The sequence below is a fragment of the Manis javanica genome, chromosome 4 (assembly GCF_040802235.1).
Source record: "Manis javanica isolate MJ-LG chromosome 4, MJ_LKY, whole genome shotgun sequence".
NCBI classification, from domain to species: Eukaryota; Metazoa; Chordata; class Mammalia; order Pholidota; family Manidae; genus Manis; species Manis javanica.
In genome coordinates, this window is record NC_133159.1 from 132,257,981 (window position 1) to 132,277,755 (window position 19,775).

Below are 19,775 nucleotides of genomic sequence, written 5' to 3' on the forward strand. Positions count from 1 at the left end.
TGTTTAACTCACAATGGCATAGATTCCTCCCTTAGTAGCTTTGGTGGGGGTAATGAGATCTAATGGTAAGAATAACCAGTTTTAAACTGAGATTTTTTGAGTCATGAAGAACATGATTATTACTGAAATACTGCCTTCTCAAATCTGTTTGACCATAGACTTTTTTGTTTGTCTCTAGAAAGTGACCTTTAAGGCTGGTCCTCGGCTGCAGTTTCTCTTTCACTCTGACAGCAGTAACAACGAGTGGGGCTACAAGTTCACTGTCACTGCCTATGGCCTGCCTGATGTGGCTGTGTCTTGGGGGTTGGATTTGCAGCTCCTTGTTTCCCGACTGATGGGACGCCTTGCTTCCCAGTGCATGGCGCTCAAGTCTGTGCACCGTAAGTCCACGTGCCCGTCCCTTTCCTTCTTACTACAGCCGTGTTGAAGAGCAAGGTGGTTCTCTCTCTCTCATCCAAGCTGTCTCCACATAACAGTAGAGCAACGGTGTTGATAAAATCCCCTTTCAGTCTCCTTCCAACCAAATCAGAATAAAATGTCCACCTGCCAGCACTTCATGAAGTTTCTGTACTCAGACTTTAGTGTACCTCACAAAGGGTGCCGTGGACTCCCCTGTCGATAGAGGACAGGTCAGGGAAGAGCCATCTTTTTTTGTAAGTGAATTTTGGTACATTCCAACAAGAAGACAGAGATTCAGAATAAACCAGTTGTATATCCTTTAACTTTGTGAATATTTATGTAAATATATGAATGTGGATCCTGTCTTGAAGTAATTTCTTCAACTTAGTTATTAAATTCATCCAAGAAATAAAAATTTTTAAATGGAACTTCGTAGTATATTTTATTTCTACATCATTTCTTGAGTTTTTCTGATTAGAGAAGTAAAATATCATAGAAAAATTGCATAATGGAGAAAAGCCATCTTTAATCCTCACACCCAGATAAATGTTATTAACATTTTAATTTATTTCCCCCTAGTCTTTTTCCTATGTCTAGTCATAAACACAAATATCATGGTTATTTAATTATTAATTTTTTACAAACTTAAAATTTACAAATTATGAACCTTTCCCCATTATTAAGCATTCTTAAAGGCTCTCCCGTTATACCCTAGAGAAGAATCATTTCAGAGGTACTTTATAACTGAAGCTGTTCATCAGAAAGCATTTCAGGACTTCTTATGGTTTGGGTTCATCTGCGGTATGTGTTTATGAAGTGGCAGAATTACATTCTGGTCAATGTGGGTGAATTTCCTCCACCTCTTAATAACGCCCAAATTTTGGGTTTTTTTTTTTTTTTTTGAGAGGGCATCTCTCATATTTATTGATCAAATGGTTGTTAACAACAATAAAATTCAGTATAGGGGGGTCAATGCTCAATGTACAATCATTAATCCATCTCAAGTCTAATTCTCGTCAGTCTCCAATCTTCTGAAGCATAACGAACAAGTTCTAACATGGTGAACGAATTCTTACATAGTGAATAAATTCTTACATGGTGAACAGTACAAGGGCATTCATCACAGAAACTTTCATTTTGATCACTCATTATGACCTATAAACAATCAGGTCAAATATGAATATTCGTTTGATTTTTGTACTTGATTTATATGTTGATCCCACATTTCTCCCTTTATTATTATTATTATTTTTATTTTTAGTAAAATGCTGAAGTGGTAGGTAGATGCAGGATAAAGGTAGAAAACATAGTTTAGTGCTGTAAGAGGGCAAATGTACATGATCAGATGATCAGGTGTGTGCCTATGGACTAAGTATTAATCCAGGCTAGACAAGGGCAGCAAGACATCCACGGATGCAGAAGATTTCTCTCAAAGCAGGGGGGGTGAGGTTCTGAGCCTCACCTCTGTTGATCCCCAAATTCTCACCTGATGGCCCCCCTGCGACTGTGCCTGTCTTAGGTTGTTCCTCCCTTGAGGAATCTTACCTGTCTCTGGCTAACCAGTCCTCTTCCGGGGCCATACAGGGAAATGTAAAGTTGGTAAGTGAGAGAGAAGCCACATTGTTTGAAAAGGTTAGCTTTTTACTTCTTTGCAGATTTATGCCCTGTGGGTTCTATGCCCAGCACTTGTCTCAAGGTATCTTTACCACCTGGAGGAATTATGATACTCGGTAAATTCGATATGAGGCACGAATTCTATTTAAGGGTTGTAATTAGGAAGAAAGAAGAAAAGCTACAGATGTAGCATATGGAAGGAAACATGGGAGGATTGATTATTTCTTTGACATATCTTCTTGTAGAGTACCTTAAGTATGTATAGGTTTTAAACTACTAACTAATTTGCACACACATATTAACATAATAGAAATACAGTGACATAAACAAAGCAAATCTATAATTACCATCCATCTCCAGTGAAGCCAAGAAAACCATTTAGGCACCCTAGGCATTTGTGAAAATTTGTCTATGATATGATGGATATTGTCCAACTGTACTTGAACCGTCTGAGAGAAATCAGACAAATTAAAGCAGCCCATTTCTGGGATCTTTTCACATCCCATATGTTCTTTTAACCGTAGATAGTCTATAGTCATAAGATTTTGGAGTGCTACACCTTGCACCCCTCCCAACTCCTGGTTGAGTTCCAACAGTACAGATCCGGTCAAATTCGTTGTCTCACTGTATGCACATGCCAGCCTAGACATCTCCCTCCTCATTCCTATGGCAAGTCCAGGAGACGGTGGGCTGGATGCAGCCATAACCGTAGCATCGTCCGGATCCCTGTGGAGGCTTTTTGATGATCATCCCCTGGCACAAGTCCTCCAGAGAGTGCTGATGCCGGAAGCTCCTCCTCATATCGTATCTTAGTTCATTTTCTGGGTATCCAAGCTAGGCCTTGATCTTCTGCGTAGAAACAAACAGACCCTTTGCCCACACTTTGACATGCCCTCGTTGGAGGTCAGCACACAGTAACTGCTTTTTTTTTTTTTTAAGAGAAAGGAATATTATCAGAAAAGAGTACCTCCATAGCTGATCATCTGACACCTTTTAAGTGATCAACATTAAGGATATTTAAAGCATGCATTGATCTTTGATTTACCAATAGTTTTATCCTATCAAGGAGTAATCCCCCTTTTCTTTCTTTCTTTCTCTCTTTTTTTAAATTTTTAATCTATACCTACATGAAGAATACTATGTTTACTATGCTCTCCCCTATATCAGGTCCCCCCTAACAACCACATTACGATTACTGTCCATCAGCTTAGCAAAATGTTGTAGAGTCACTACTTGTCCTCTCTGTGTTGTGCAGCCCACCCTCCCCTTTCTCCCTCCCCCCCATGCATGCTAATCTTAATAATGGGGTTTTTTTTTAAGACTTTTCTTCATCTGTTTTGAAGATTCTTAGTGTATTAAGGAAAAAATGGAACCCTCCTAAGCTGTCTTCTCTTTCCAGAATTAGGAGGTAACATGGCATTACCTCAGGCAAAGATGGCATTGGTCCTAAACTCTCCCCTGTGGAAACCTGTCTTCAGACATCAAATGTGCCCAGAGTTGGGAGAAGAAGCAAGCTGGCCCACTCACCCACACCAGGATAGTAAAGAGGTATTTATGTTTCTAATACTTTTTATTTGGAATGGAAAATGTTTACTAATATTTATTACTTTAAATTATAAACATCTGTGTTTATATCTTATCACCCCCACTAAGCTGTTAGCTGTTTGAGAGCAGAAACTATCTCCTGTTCATTTAGTGTCCCCACTGTGTACCACAGGATCCAGTGTGTAATGGGTGTTCAACAATACTGAATGAATGACTCTTCAGGGAGACATAGTAGGTACTCAGTAAATGTCTCCTGATGAAGTTATTAAACAAGTCGAGTCTATTTCCAGTGCCCACTGAGTCAGACTTCAGAGTGAATGATTAATCTGTACTTTTTGTTCTCTGTGGGATGGGTAACACATGATTTAGGCTTTGCTTGCTGTCACTTTTTCACCTCTCCTTCCCTTTATTTCTGCTGTACTTTTCCTCCTCCTCCTTCTTCTTCCTTCCCTCCTCTCCTCTCCCCCACCTTATTCACTAGTAATTGCTGAATCCAAGAGCTCTTTCTCAGCTTGTCTTCTCCTTTATGTCCATTAAATTTGGTTCCTTCAGATGCTCTCTTTTGATTCCATGATAGTCCACTGTCTTCTCTTACATCTAACCACCCATCTGCCTCCTACGTTGACCTCTCTTATCCTCCTCCTCTAAAGAGTAGGCTTTATTCAGGCTTTCTCCTCTTACCCACAACCCACCAAGACTTTATCCTCTCTTCTCTCCCCACATCTGTGTGAATAATTCCTGAGTATTTCCAATTTCCAGCCCTGGTTCTTCTCTAGTCATGTATCTCCAGCTTCCGGTTAGGTGTTTCCATTTCATGGTTCTGACTCCCTCTAACTCAGAGGTATAAAACCAGGTGTCTCCCTGACTTCTCATTGCGTCCTTTTTGTTTTCCTGGGCATTGAGCCCCTGCTCCCTAGCATCACCTTTATCCCCACCTTGTCCTCACCTTTCCTATCCAGCCAGTGGCAAGCCCTGTGGGTTCTTCTCAGTGATGGTCACTTCCTTCCATTTCCTCTGTCTCCATCTTTATCCAGGCCCTCACCTTGCACTTGCATTGTTACATTGGTGCCTACCAAGATTTTTAAACACTGCATTATCTTGTCATTCCACTGCCAAGCCCCATTAATGGCTCCCCATTGCCCACAGGGTGAAGTCTAAGCTCCTCAGTGTGACAGTCAAGGCTCTCTACAGTCTCCTTTCACCTTACCTATCTGACTCTAGTTCCCACCACTCCCCCGCTGAGACTTCAGGCCAGGTTAGTCTCCCCACTGACTCTTAATTTCTTATGACGGTTATGTTCCCCAGGGCCAGACCTAAGGAAGGCCCAGTCTTCAGGGTCCAGTCCAAAGCCCATACCTCCAGGAGGCTTTTCTTAATTACTTTAACCTGCCGGGAGTTCTCTCCTGTGAATTCTCAGCACTGCATGTCCCTTCTAGGCATTTAGCACTTGATAATGTTTTGCTTTATGGTAGTGCTAGTTTTAATGCTTTTGATGTTTTATTTACATTTACCCTTTTTTTTTTTAACCCATATATCTGTCTGGTTTCTCCCCAAATAGATGTAAACTTGCTGAGAGTAGATACTGTGTTTTATTCTTCTGCTTTGACTTAATAGGTGTTCAGTAAACTTTCATTTTTGAATGACTGTGTTAAACATTATGGGTTTCTTTCTTCTTTTTCTTTTCTTTTCTTTTTGTTCCCAGGTTAAGAACATCCCTGATGATCCTTGCCACCATTTTCTTCTTGATTTTGCACAGTCAGATCCTGCCCAGAACTTCTGTGGGCCATATTCAGAACTTATCAAAGGATTCATACAGGCATGTAGAAAACAGGCCCCAAAGACAGATATAGTTGCTGGTTCCACTATTGATCAAGCTGTGAACGCCACCTTTGCTGCTCTGGTGTATCGCACTCCAGATTTATATGAGAAGCTGCAAAAATATGGTAACTTATATTACAGGGAATATTTTTGATCTGACGGCCAATCATTAAGTTTTAAGAAAGCTTAAGTGAAAAATTTTAAATATTTGAAATATAAACATACTTCTACAACTCTAGACTTTATCTCGTTAGTCCTACTTTGCCAGTCAAAAGATCTGTGACCAATTTATAGTGAGCAGATTATAATATATGGCAAGTAGCCTTGAGTTTCCTAATTTGCACATAATTTGTCTTTATCCAAAACTCTTATGGAAAACTGTGAAGAAGTTTAATAGAAAGAAACTTTAACTTGGGTTGTAGTCCCAGCCTCAAAACCAGAAGTTGTGCAGCTTCAGTCTAATCAGACAACGTTTCTGTACCTTGGAATCCTTATCTGTAAAAGTTCAGAGTTGATTAACTCTGACATTCTAAGAAATGCCAGTTAAAACCAGAGGTGTTCAGGCACTCAAATATGTTAACAAACAAGGAGGAAATGTAGGTATTAACTCTTATTTAGACTCGCAGCTTCTTTGTAGCATCATCCCCCCATGGCTTCATTTGCTGATAGCCTGCTGCTCACCATTTCTTTTCCTCATGTTCCCCAGGGATACCATCTCTGTTAATTTACCATGCCTATAGCCTGCGGGACCCACAAGGAGGGAGAGTCTCTCTCTAATCATAATCTTTCAGGGGGAGAACATTTCAGACCCCACCTAAAGATGAGGAATGCGTGTTCTTAAGCACTGTGACAGGGTCTGTGTCTTCCCATGTGCAGATGAAATAAGCAGGAACAAATGCTTCCTTCCATCAGCATGGGTAATTGACTGCTACTCATATTACTATTACTGTTATCATTGGTATTATTATCCCTGGCTGCCTTTATTGCTGAGTCCTTTGGATCTCACATTACAGAGTTTATTTCCTAATTTCTAAAACATCTTAATTATACTCTCAAATCCTAACATTTCCTTTAAGAAGCTGCTCAAATAAATAAAACTACCTTGAGGCATGAATGATTTATGTAAACAACTTTCATATGGAAGAGTATATCTCTTCTGGGGGGTGGGGATGGAGTTGACCTGTATGATTTTGAGAAAAAAAAATTCAGTGTACAGTTTCCATATGAAATTGTAGTAAGAGAGCTGGACAGTCTTTGTTGCCTACGGGAACTTTCCATAGAGGGATAAAAGCCTTGTGAAAGTTAAAAGCTGAGAAACAGAAGGCTTCCAGCAGAAGTGTTCCCCCAGCAACTTTTCAAACCATGTTCAGATATCACGTATCTATTTGCAGTAAAGAAACACACTCAAATGTAGGAACTAGAAATACTCTGCTGAATACAGGCTGTTTCTAGAATACCTACCACTGTTGCTTTGAAGGAGACCCAGTTGGTCTTGGTTCTGTCTGTCCCTGCCTATAAGGACTATCCATGGATTCTTCAAGACTCAGCTGCTTTGAGAGTGGTCCTTCTCTAGCAGATTTGCTCATCTTTGTCTAAAAATTGGTCACCCTTTTGGGTTAGAAATGTATGGGAGAAGTTTTTCAACTACACTATGAGCTGAAGGACCATGTCTGGTTTTCTCAGCATTATGTTCCCAGTGCCTGGTGTAGGGTCTAGCACATTCTAGATTCAAAAAATATTCATTGAATTCATTGGTTCAACAGAGAGCATACTGTTCTAGTATATTATTCTTTGGTTATTAGATAAAGAGAGGGGGCGGGCCTTATCAGTGTTTCTTTTTGTTCTTTTTCTAACCATAAAAATAATATACATTCATGTAGAAACTTACAAAGTAAAGAAAATGTTGGAAGAATTCTCAACTATAATCTCACCACTTTGAAAACAGCTCTAGTAACATTTTTGTATATGTATACCTGGCCTTTTATCTGGATATATTTATATGTGTATATATGTATATACATATACATTATGTTTTTAATATGTATACTTTTTAAGTAAGATAATTTGTTTATACTGTTTCATAACCGGCCTTTATACTTAATACATATATATATATATATCATGAACTTTTTTCTGTGTCAATTATTTTTTACTTACTTTTAATTTTTAAAATTTTACTTTTATTATTTTTTTATATCTTACTTTTATATTTTTACTTTTAATATTTTACTCACTTGAATAGTGTGCCCACTTCAGATGTTGTTCATTTGAAAAAAGTTAGTTTGAAGTAACACAGAACCCACTGCAGGTATTTGTTGTCATTTTTTCCTTAAGCCTTTCTTACCACACTCAATGTGTAAGTGTCAGGGACAGGACTTTCTCTATATGTTAGGAGATTTAGAAGCTACTTGGTGCTTAATTACTGTTGTTGTAGTGGATTGTGTTAACTGAGTATCATCTCGTCATCTCTCCTTTCCCCAGTAAACAGTGGGGGCAAGGTAGCCCTGAGCGAGGAGTTTGCACAGGTGTATTCCCTGGCAGATGGGATTCGAATATGGATGGTAAGATTTTCCTTTGCTTACGATTTTTATGTATTTCGAGTTTTCCCACCATGCTATCATGGAATTAAGGTAAGTAACTCTCTTCTAAAGAATATAACTTTAGGAATTAAAAAAAAAAACTGAAGTACAGTGACATGAATGGATATAAAATAATGTAGAACCCTTGGAATCAATTTGGTGAGTGTTGAGAATGTTCAGAGTAAACAGGTTTCAGTAGAGCCCCCCTGTACATCCTTCAGTAACCCTGAAGGCCACTCTGTGGAACCTCTCAGACCAAGAGGAAGAGCATTGCTTTAGATACAGGAAACCCAATGACAGTTCTATGCAGGATAGAGGCCACTCTCAAAGGAGAGGGATTTCTGTGTTTTAGAAAAGTGTTTCTGCAGCATTGTTTGTGATAGCAATAAACTGGAAGAACAAAAGGTCATTTGTAGAATGGACAAAAGAATTATGTCACTTTATAATACTGTATTACAATGTGAAATAATAATATAGTATTATACTACAATGAAAGTGAATTAAATAGAGCTACATGTGTCAGCATGGATGGCGCTCATAACCATGATGATGAGCAAAAAAAAGCAAAAACAAGTTGTACAAGAATGCCTAAGATATTCCTTATATAATTTAAATACAAACCAAATCTATATGTTATGAACATAAATGTTAGTAAAATTATACAAATGAATGGAAATCATAACACTGAATTCAGAAGATTGTTTTTTATCTCTTAGGCATGGAGATGAGATATATATATATATATTTTTAAATATATTTACAATAATTAAATATATGGTAATTAGGGAAAAACATCTTTAAATAACTGAATGGAGGATGGATAATGAGATCAAAAGCAGGAGACTAATTGTGGTAATTAGATGAGTATGTCTTCTGCTACTTAGGAGATGAAATACTTAGACTTTGTGATTGGCATGAGTGGTGCACAGAAGAATGGAATTGAGGACTATCCCCATGATCCTGGTTTGGGTGACCTGGCAGATGGTAGGGGCACTGACCAGAGCAGGAGAAATGGTTTTGGATCTAGCAGTGGGCAGGTAGGTTCATTTTAAGACATGTCAAGTAGGAGGACACCTAGGTTATTAAGACATCTAGCAGGAGAATTTAGTAAATGTGAAAGAATCTAAATGGCGATTGCTTCATAGAAATGTCAAAGCAAAGTAAAAGTTAACTTCAAATCATTGGTAATACTTTTTTTTTAAGTGTATGCATTTATCCAGGAACATATAGCCTTGGACAGAATCCACAATGATTAAAACATAGTTGGTACCCAGCATATATTGCGTAAATAGATGGAGGTAAATAGAACAAGATCTCTCAAAAGATACTAACAGGTATCATCATCAGAATAGTAGGAGGAGAATCAGAAGTGTGTTGACATAGAAACCAAGTCAGTAGAAGAGACAGTTTAAGGAAAGGAGTGTCTGACCATCAGCAGAACAAAAAGGCATCCTACATTATGGGAGAATATATTTGCAAATGACATATTCGACAAGGGGTTAACATCCAAAATATATAAAGAACTCACATACCTCAACACCCAAAAAGCAAATAACCCTATTAAAAAATGGGCGGAGGATATAAACAGGCACTTCTCCAAAGAAGAAATTCAGATGGCCAAAAGGCACATGAAAAAATGCTCCATATCACCAATTATCAGCGATGCAATTTAAAACCACATATAGATTAATGCAAATTAAAACCACAATGAGATATCACCTCACACAAGTTAGGATGGCCAACATAGAAAAGAGTAGGAACAACAAATGCTGATGAGGATGTGGAGAAAGGGGAACCCTCCCACACTGCTGGTGGGAATGTAAGCTAGTTCAACCATTGTGGAAGGCAGTATGGAGGTTCCTCAAAAATCTCAAAATAGAAATACCATTTGACCCAGGAATTCCACTCCTAGGAATTTACCCTAAGAGTGCAGGAGCCCAGTTTGAAAAAGACATATGCACCCCTATTTTATCACAGCACTATTTACAATGGCCAAGAAATGGAAGCAGCCTAGTGTTCATCAGTAGATGAATGGATAAAGAAGATGTGGTACATATACACAATGGAATATTATTCAGCCATAAGAAGAAAACAAATCCTATCATTTGCAACAACATAGATGGAGCTAGAGGGTATTATGCTCAGTGAAATAAGCCAGGTGGAGATAGACAAGTACCAAATGATTTCGCTCATCTGTGAAGTATAAGAACAAAGCAAAAACTGAAGGAACAAAACAGCAGCAGACTCACAGAACACAAGAATGAACTAACAGTTACTAAAGGGAAAGGGACTATGGAGGGTGGGTGGGAAGGGAGGGAGAAGGGAAATAAGGGGCATTACCATTAGCACACATAATGTAAGCGGGGGCATGGGGAAGGAAGTATAGCACAGAGAAGACAAGTAGTGATTCTGTAGTATCTTACTACGCTGATGGACAGTGACTGTAATGGGATATGGGGAGGGGGACTTAATAATGGGGGGAAATCTAGTAACCACAATGTTGCTCATGTGATTGTATATTAATGATATCAAAATAGAAAGAAAAAAGAAAAAAAATGTGTGTCTGATAAAGGCAGTTAACACAGACAGTTCAAGTAAAAAGGACTTGGTGATTGACAAGACACATTGTAAATTATGCTTCTGGTTTAGCATAGGACATATTGCCAACAGACAGATGCCAGCCTTCTTTCCAAGACTTATGACCTCTCATTTACCACACATGGCCTTCTGCCTGGACTGTCAGCACTGTGGCCCACACTGTGACCTTGCCTGTGCTGGTACAGGAGCACCCTTCTCTGCCTAGCAGGCTTAGCATCACTTAGAGGTATCTCCGAACTCATGGTACAGTAGAGATCAAGTCTTTACAACCTCTGCAACAAACTGGGTATGTTGCCCTATCATGACCCTTCACTTCTCTAGATCACTTCTGCATGTGTAGGAGGTCGGCTTCAGATAAGGGCCCCTGCAGCTCCAGTGTTCTAGAATTTTTAAAACAATAGATGCATGGGTACAAACCCTTCCCAAATAATGTATAGTGAAAAGAAGGTAGTTTTGCAGATATATCTTTAGACATCTTCAAAGCCTGAGTTACTTTTTGGACAGACAGAAACAGCTCAGCCCTGTGAACTCAACAGCTGAGCAACAACTATAATGCTCTTCATGACCTCAGTGCTGTGTGCTTTGGAAGCAGTGTGCTAGGGCTGGTTTGCTGCCCTGCCTGGATAGTATGATCATGTGGCTCAAATCCTCCCCTAGTTAGAGGTGAAGCAGAAGTCCCTGATGAGCCTGGGGAACGAGGCCGAAGACAAGCGCGGGTCAGAGGCTGCTGAGGCCAACCCTGAGAGCCTGGGTGAGTGCGCTGACTCCCACTCTCCTTACTGGGTCTTCTGTTTCCATTATTTAGAAAGCCAGTGACCCACCTGAGGAAATATTTCAGTTGAAGCTGTGTTGACCCAGGGAAAGTAACACAGCTGCTAAGTGTAATTTCCAAGGATGTATCACAAATAGAAAAATCTCAGAGAGGAGTAATTGATCCAAATAGGAGTATCTTCCTAATTTCTTCTCCAAGGAGGCATCAGGTGCTTTTGGAGCTACCCCTTGTTATGTTTTTAAAGCGTACTCCACTTTTTTCAGTGAAATTAAGGAATTAGTTACTTTTTTAATGATAATCATGATTACGTTATATTTTTTTAGAGACATATCCTGAAGTCTTTATAGTTGAAATAGTATGATGTCTGGGATCTGCATGGCAGTCATCAGGGGAATGGGGGTGAGGGGAGGTGAGGCAGAACTAGCCATGGATTGGTGACTCCCGGAGCTGGGTGAGGGCGACACGAAGGAGTCCTGATCCTGTCTTTTCTCTGTATGTTTGCAAGTATCCACAGTAAAACCTGTTTCTAAGTGTGCTGGTAAATGCTAAGGAGATTTTGATTTGCATAATGAGGTTAAAATAATTCTCTTCTGTCAGTAGATGTGTATATCACTGTATTAATGGAGATATTTCTTGTCCCAAATTTTTGAGCTTAAATAGAATAGTAGACGATAAGCCCAACTTTGACTTTTTTTTCATTATCTGTCTTGGCTTTTGCATTTAGCAAAAGAGTGTATTCAGAAGAGTCTTCTCTTACTAAAATTCTTGCCCGTGGGTGTAAGTTTGAAAGGAAGCTGTGACAGGTTGGTGACTGGAGCTGAGACTGATCATCTGCAACCCCTTGACAAGCGCCAGAGGACGAGCTCCGTGGTGGAAGAGTATTTCCAAGCCTCAGCATCTCCCACTGACGCAGCTCTTCCTGCTGTGGGAGACAGGAGTCCCAGCTCGGACGTCCAGCCAAAGCTGCCGCCCAGCGGTGGCCCTGCTGCCTCAGAAATGCCCTCTGCTACAGCCGAAGAGCCCTCGTCCCCTTGCACTCCCACCCGGCGGCCTCCCTTCACCCGAGGGCGACTCCGGCTGCTCTCCTTCCGATCAATGGAGGAAGCTAGGCCAATTCCCACGGTGAAAGAGAAATACCCTGTACTGAAGGACGTCCTGGACTTCATCAAAGATCAGTCACTCTCCCATGAGAGGTGAGCCGGCACTGGCTTTTTTCAAGCTATAGACAACCAGTCTAGTCAAAGGCAAGTTCATGCTAAAAATTAGCAAATAATAGTTGAAAGATAGATAAAGATTTGTTTTAGAAAAATTTGATGATTTTTTTTTCTTTTAAAGAAGTATTTTTTCACTTAGATTTGTACATTATTGTACATTATTCTATCTCAATGTACTGTTAGGATAAAAAAAGAAACATTTCTTTCAGTACCTGCCATTTATAAATTTATCTTATTTTAACCCTGGGAGTTTAGGCTTTGATATTTTCTGTGGCCTACATCTCTGAAAAAAAATTATTTGTGGCCTACATCTCTGCAAGTAATGCATGTTAAATTTCCTTTCCTAAGAATTAAGGCTTTGTCTCAGTGGGGGGATGTAAAGCTACCTAAGTTCCTTTCTGATCAGTTAATTTTTTAATATGGGTTGCTGGGTTTCCAGACAATTGGTGTGAACTGATTTGTAATGCTACTGAGTAATGACTAAAAGGAGCAAACTGGAATTACTGTCCTTCTGGAGTGATATTTCTGATCCCTCATGATAGTATTTTCTTTTTATTAATGTGGCATCAGAACTTGGGTGGTTGTGAGTTTTCTTTCTGCCCCAACCCAAGGGTTTTCTTGGTGTTACTGACTTGAGTTCTGTCTCCAGTGTTATAAAGGTTCTTTCCTTGAGGAAAGCCCAAGCCCAGAGCATCCTCGAAGTCCTGAGGATAATTCAGTATTGTGCAGAATCCCTCGGGCAGCCCCATTGCTTCCATCCACCTTATATACTTTTCCTGTTGGAACTTCTGACCTGCCAGAAAGAGTTTACCAAGTAAGTGCAAATTGCAAGTCTGCAAGGAAAGCAGGCCAGGGTCATTTTAAAGAAATCCTAATTGTCAGCTCTAGTCAATAACCATCATTCCCATGTAGGATGCAAATCTATGATTTTGGTCAATTCATTCTCCCACCCTAGGGAAAAATGGGTTCTATCCTTTTTGTAAGTAAATACCATGAATATGTTTTTTTCCTCCTGATGTGTTTACAGCTTTATTTTATGGCAAGAATTATATTCCCCATATAACCTATATTCATCATTTGCTCCTGGAAGCTGTGAGCTAAATTTAATGCTCATTTACAGTAATGATATAATCAAAGTACCTCACAAGGTTATTCTAACAGTCATTCAATAAATATTTTCTGAGTATTGACTATATACTGTACTAGGTGTTGCATATACATATATGTGTGTATATATATACATATATATCTCAGATGTGGTGATTTCATACCGAGTGACCTAGTTTAGATGGTCAGGAAAGGCAGGCTGAGGAGCTGATATGTAAAACAGATGAACGTCTAGATGAGATTGAGCAAAGAGAACTAAAGGCAGAAGGAACAGGGCAAAGGTTCGTAGGGCCGGGGATTGGCCCAGAGAACAGAAAGAAAGCCTTTGGGCCTGAGTGAGGTAGGAGAAATGGGAAGAGGTAAGACAGAAAAATTAGTCAGGGACCACATCACATAAAGCTTTGTAGGATATGATTTTAGGTGTTTGGTTTTATGCTGAGTTGTAGATGGGAAACCCCTGGAGAATTTTAAGCACAGGAGGAGCATACTGTGACTTATATTTATAAAAGATACTTCTGGCTACTATGTGAAAAATAGTGGAAGTAAGAAAAGCAGTTAGGAGACTGTCACAGTAGGCCAGGCAAGAGATGGTGGTGGTTTGGACCAAGAATAGTACTAGAGATGGGGAGAAAGAGTGAGGTTCAGGGGGTATTTTGGTGACAGAATTGTCAGGGCTTATTGATGAGTCAGATGTACAGGGTGAGTGGAAGGAGTCATGGGGAAAGACAGTCGTAGGGTTTTGGCTTGAGCAGTTGGGTGGATGTGATGCATTTCACTGAGGGAAAGAATATAGAAAAAACAGATTGGGGTGAAATCAAAAGTTTCGTTCTGGCCACATTAAGTTTGAGCTGCTTCTTTCATATCCAAGTAAGGACAAAGAAAATAGAGATGAGTCTGAAATACTGGAAAGAAAACCAGAGCTAGGGATGGAATTTGGATGCTGTCAGCATAGAGAGATGGTATTTAAAGCCAGACCAGATGAGACCCCTGGGAAAAGGGCAGAGGTGCACAGAAGGGGGCTCAGGACTGGGCTTTAGGGGCACTTCTCTTTAGAAGTCAGGCAGAGGAAGTAGAGTCAGCTAAGGAGATCAGAAGGAGTGGCCATCAGGAGTGAAAACCAGGGGGCGACCATGACAAGCAGAATGTATCTCAAGAGACAGGAATGGTTAGTTTTGTCAAAGCTGATGTGAGAGGTTTTGAGCAGTAACACCCCAGATCTGACCACAGTCTTGCTGGAGCCTACTTGAACTGGGTTGAGAAGAGAATGGAGGTCAGGGTAGGGTGGAGTGATAAAATGGAGAGAGAGACTATAGACAAGTAATTTAAGAAATCTGGCCTTACCGGGGAGCAGAGGAATAGGGCAGTGATTGGAGTACATGTGGGATCAGCTGAGGGTTATTGAGAGCTGTTAAGAGTACATTTGTCTCCTGGTGGGAATGAGTCAGCTATGAGAACTTGATGCAAGAAGAGAGGTGGCAGTTGTAAAAGCAGAGAAGTCAGCCTCTGACAGCCAGGGGGACTCTATCAGTGGGAGCAGGATCGAGATGCAAGCTGGTTGGTAGGTTTTGGGGTGCAAAGATGGGGGAGTTTCTGTGATCACTTCTGTTTTTAAAAAGTCAGATACGAGGAGAGTTGTCAGCTAAAAATGAAGGTTTGGAGGAGGTAGTGGCAGTTTAAGGAGAGGCAGAAAGTTTTGAAATAGTAATGAAAATTAAGAAAGCCAGTCTGATTCCCTGACAATTTTGAGTACTTATTTGAGAGGGTGATGGTTTTTAATTTAAAATAATACTAGTCAGCGTGATTGTATGGTGTTTCCTCCAGCAACTCATTGCTGTTTTGATAGGTATAAGATTTCGCAGGCTAGTATGTGGAGGGAGAAAACATCAGAGGAATTAGTGATTGCTGAGGTGTGATTATGGTGATGGGCCATGGAATCTTAAGCTGAGTGCAGAGAGTGAAAGCATGGCAGCGGGAGTAGATCGGGAGCAGGAGGCAGCGTTGTGGGTCAGGGCTCTTTGGGATCGAAAAGGCCAGGTGGGAGTCACAGGCGAGCAGCATGAGAGGTGTGGTCAGAGTAGGATGCTCAGAAGTCAGGATTTCAGATATAATGCTGTTCCTAGGGTGACAAGGTCAAAGCAGTGACCCTCAGACTGGGATGGCTGCAGGGATGGAAGAGAGTCCAGGGACAGACAGAGGGACTGGGGCATCATTCCCACAGGGTTTGAAGTCTCTAAGGTGGTGAGGATCAAGGTAGAAAAAAACGAGTGTGGTGCCAAAGCCATCAAGGAAGGGAGGCGGTGGGGGTGGAGGCATGGCTGGGTGGAGAGGATTAAATAAGGTGGTGATTTGTGAAAAATACCTTACATGGTATCTGGCACTCACGTAGTGGTGGGAGGGGTGGTTTTTATATTAACAAAGATAAATAATCAATCTCCCCACTTCTGCCAGGTGGATGGATTCACTTACTATTTTGTCTGTTACTTTCTGGAGTTATTATGGTGGTTTTAACTTCATGCACCACTTCGTTTAGCTTGCTGCTGTTTGGCTTTTTTTCATGTAAAGAAAAATGATTATTAAGTAAATGACATTATAGCAATTAAATGATCAGTGATTTCCTCTGTTTCCAGTTATTTCGGACACTTGGAGGGCTGTGGTGCAGATCTACACAAAGAAATTCGAGATACTTACTATCAATTTGTTCTGTTTTTGGTCAAAGCAATTAAAGGATATAATAGCATAAATGACAGGTACTGGATAACTTCATAATTTCTAGGGAACAAAATTATTTCTGTTTTTTTCTGATTTTAAAAGAAATACATGTTCAAATGTTTGAAAATATAGACAAGCACAAAGTAAAATAAAAATAACCTCTAATCTTACCATCTAGAGCTAATCGCTAATGTTAACTTACTAGCATATTTTCTCCCAGCCTTTTTTCTATATAGTGTGTACAGCTTTTAAAAGGGGATTTGTCTTAGTTTATCTAAGAATTCGTAACCTGTTATTTCCAGTTTTTGATGTACTATGTGCAGTTTTAAAACTTGAGTGTAAAGCCATTCCCTGGTCTCCTCCAGAGAAAGTGGTTTAGATATAACCCTCACATCAGGTGGTTCTTCTCTACATCTAAATCGCATACCCTTGGTTAACTTGGGGTAAGCCCTTATTTTGCTGTTTATCAGGAGGAGATTTTTTTTACTACTCAATCCTTTACCATAAAATGTCCCCTAGGTAGTCCTAGCCGGGTGGAAACATTTATGCTTTCAGAAGTCTTTTACTTAAGTTGTCCTTTAAAGAGGGTTTGTATAGAGTATAAGAAATTTGACCAGAGATTATAAGAACTGTCACCTGGAGCTCCCCTCTGCTGTCCACCGACAAGCAAACCAGGTCTCTGACTTACATCGTTTCTGTTGTCCCCTCTAGTGGCGAGCAGCTCTAATCACTTACCCCTTCATGGTCTCTTTCAGGTCCTTTCTGCCAGCCCTGTCCTGTGTTCAGACAGCCCTGCTCCACCTTTTGGATATGGGCTGGGAACCCAGTGACCTTGCCTTCTTTGTCGACATTCAGTTACCAGACCTCCTCATGAAAATGTCGCAAGAAAATATAAGTGTCCATGACAGTGTGATCAGGTGAGGACACAGTCCTGCATTCTGCAGTTCCTAAAGTAGATTAGGGAATACAGGGATCATAGCGTAGGGGTTCAGAACACAGACTCTGGAGCTACACTCTCTGTGCAGTGTCCTGGCTTTGCCACTTACTAGCTGAATGGCCTTAGACAATTTATTTAGCCCCTCTGTGCCTCATTTCCTCATCTTTAGAGCTGGAGGTAATAGTGGTACCTACATCATAGGATTGTAGTGAAGACTAAGTGAATTCTACTCAATGTTTAGAACAGTGTCTGGTGCATGGTAGTGTGTGAAAGTTGGTCGTTGTGATATTGTGTCTTCTGCATTTTGGGAGATCCTGATATACCTTGTTGAATTGATGAATCCTCTTCTATATTTTTTGTTATATGTGTGTGTGATTTTAGCCTCTATAACCTCTTGTACATTATAAGGATTTAAGGTATGAGAAAAAAGTAGTATGGGAAGCTTTTTTTTTCTTTCCACTTTTAATGAGTGTCTCTTCACCCTGATCAAGTCCACTTTCCTATTAACCACTCATGTTTGTGGAAAAGAGAAAAGAGGGAGAAGAAAAGCAAGAGGAGAGAATTAAGAGGAAATAAATAAATGACAACTTTCCCTCAAAAGAGAGATTCTGGGAAAAGGAGAGAGAACTAAAAGTGTCAACTTGTTGACCAGGCCTCAGCCATTGCCCTGCTGTCAGTGGGCACTCTTGGCGGGGAGAGGGGACAAAGCAAGGAGCACGCCTGTCGTTCCAGGCTTTGCCTGCTGGTAGAGTCCCGGGGGTAGAACTGCCGGTCCCTCCAAGCACCTAGTCCACAACTGAGGATGAGTGGCCCAAAGCCAATTTGCTGGAATGCATGAATAAACAAAAGTGTATTTGTTGGTTGATAAATATTTTACATCTGCTATTGAGAAAATCCTTTTGTATTTAAATTTGTGGTTGCTAAGGCAAACTGTAAACTGAAATTATGGAAATTGTAATTTTACATCTATAAGGAGCTAGTGAGATTAGCTAAATGAAATGCTTTATTTGAAATGAGAAAACTGAGGACCAGGCTGAGTGCTGTGTCAAGGTCTGCAGCAGCCAGTGGGAGAGCCGAAGCCCCAGGGTCGCCCAACTACCTTCTCATGTCGATACCATTAGGGTGTGCTGAGTGTGTCCAAATCAGACATTTAAAAAATTCCTTTTATTTGGCTCCAATGCCTAACACATAGTAGGTTCACCACAAATGGTTTTTGAGTGGAATTATGCTGTGTAGGTACAGCCTTTCAAACTCTGAACTCCTCACCCATTGTAGTCTACCCTGCATTTGCCTTTTTATTGGTATATATCTATCAAGCATCTGGGGCTTTGGAAACCAAATCAACTTCTTCCTCTTAAGTTAAATATGCCCCATTTAGTAGACCCATAGGGCACAGAGTCTGCTAACAAGCACTTCCCTTGATTATTGGGAGAGGCATGCTTTTCTCTCTTTTTGTCCTTCTTTCAGCCAATGGAGTGAAGAAGATGAGCTTGCTGATGCCAAGCAAAATTCAGAATGGATGGATGAGTGTCAGGACGGCATGTTTGAGGCCTGGTATGAAAAAATAGCCCAGGAAGATCCAGAGAAGCAGAGGAAAGTAAGACCTCTCAACTAGAGTAATCTGAAGTGATTTGGTAGAGTTTGGAGAGGAGAGTCCACCTGGTGGCATGCCAGCAGGCTGTGTCCTGAGAGGGCCCTGGCTGGCAGCAGTACCTAGCGAGTGGGCTGCCACTGAATCTGGTCCTTAACACGAAGGGCCCCGAGTGCTTCCTTGACCACACTCAGAGAGTGGCTCCCGCCCAGAGAACTAGACTCACAGAAAATTTGCTCATGAGGCTGAAGTATAATGAAAGGTGCCAGTTTATTAATTTACAGTGAGAAATGGAATTGCTGCAGGCCCTGGGCCCAGTGTCTTGGGTATAGCACATTCTCTTCCTGTAGGCAAGCAGTGTGGGAAGCCATGTTTCTTTCAGAAGGTTGCCTGGTGAGATGGAAGCAGCTGTATACTCGGAATCAGAGTTACGTGATTCAACTGTGTAAAGGCATCAGGCTTAGATGGCCTGCTGTGTCCATCTTCATGTTGTATCTCTGTCACCATCACATTGTGCCAGGCACCTGCAGCCTCAGGTTCATTAATGTTCTTAGTACTGTGTGCCTACTATGTGCCAGTTACTCTCCTATAGCACTTTCGTGGTGCTTGGATGGAGCACACCGACTTGGCCTTTGTGATTTTTCTCTCATGTGTTAATACCTTCCTGGGAGCCATTCTGTAGTTCTAAGGTGACTTGGCATCCTTGCTTGAATCTACCACTATATGTTGACTTAGTGAATTATTTCCCTTATTTCCAGGCTGTAAAAATAAACTGTACTGTAGCCTGCAGGTACTATCCAGTAAAACAATTTGTTTGCTCATAAAATGGTGCCCTAACTATCTCCCCAGAAAGTATTTTTAAGTGCCAGCAACCACTGCATGTTTGGCAGGG

General features: G+C 40.6%; 1 protein-coding gene across 3 annotated transcripts in view; it reads left to right on the plus strand.

Annotated features, from left to right (window-relative positions):
* The window catches only part of ZZEF1 (zinc finger ZZ-type and EF-hand domain containing 1), a 137,561-nt gene that overhangs the window by 79,594 nt on the left and 38,192 nt on the right, over positions 1-19,775 (plus strand). For all 3 annotated transcript variants that reach the window (XR_012130534.1, XM_073234989.1, XM_073234990.1), the window contains exons 24-33: positions 179-380; positions 3,413-3,561; positions 5,261-5,501; positions 7,858-7,937; positions 11,211-11,304; positions 12,050-12,518; positions 13,189-13,353; positions 16,274-16,393; positions 17,111-17,272; positions 18,760-18,889. Coding sequence is in view for 2 of the 3 variants with exons in the window: in XM_073234989.1 (XP_073091090.1) it covers positions 179-380; positions 3,413-3,561; positions 5,261-5,501; positions 7,858-7,937; positions 11,211-11,304; positions 12,050-12,518; positions 13,189-13,353; positions 16,274-16,393; positions 17,111-17,272; positions 18,760-18,889 (1,812 nt within the window). In the remaining variant the exon portion in view is untranslated. The remainder of the gene's footprint in view (positions 1-178; positions 381-3,412; positions 3,562-5,260; positions 5,502-7,857; positions 7,938-11,210; positions 11,305-12,049; positions 12,519-13,188; positions 13,354-16,273; positions 16,394-17,110; positions 17,273-18,759; positions 18,890-19,775) is intronic.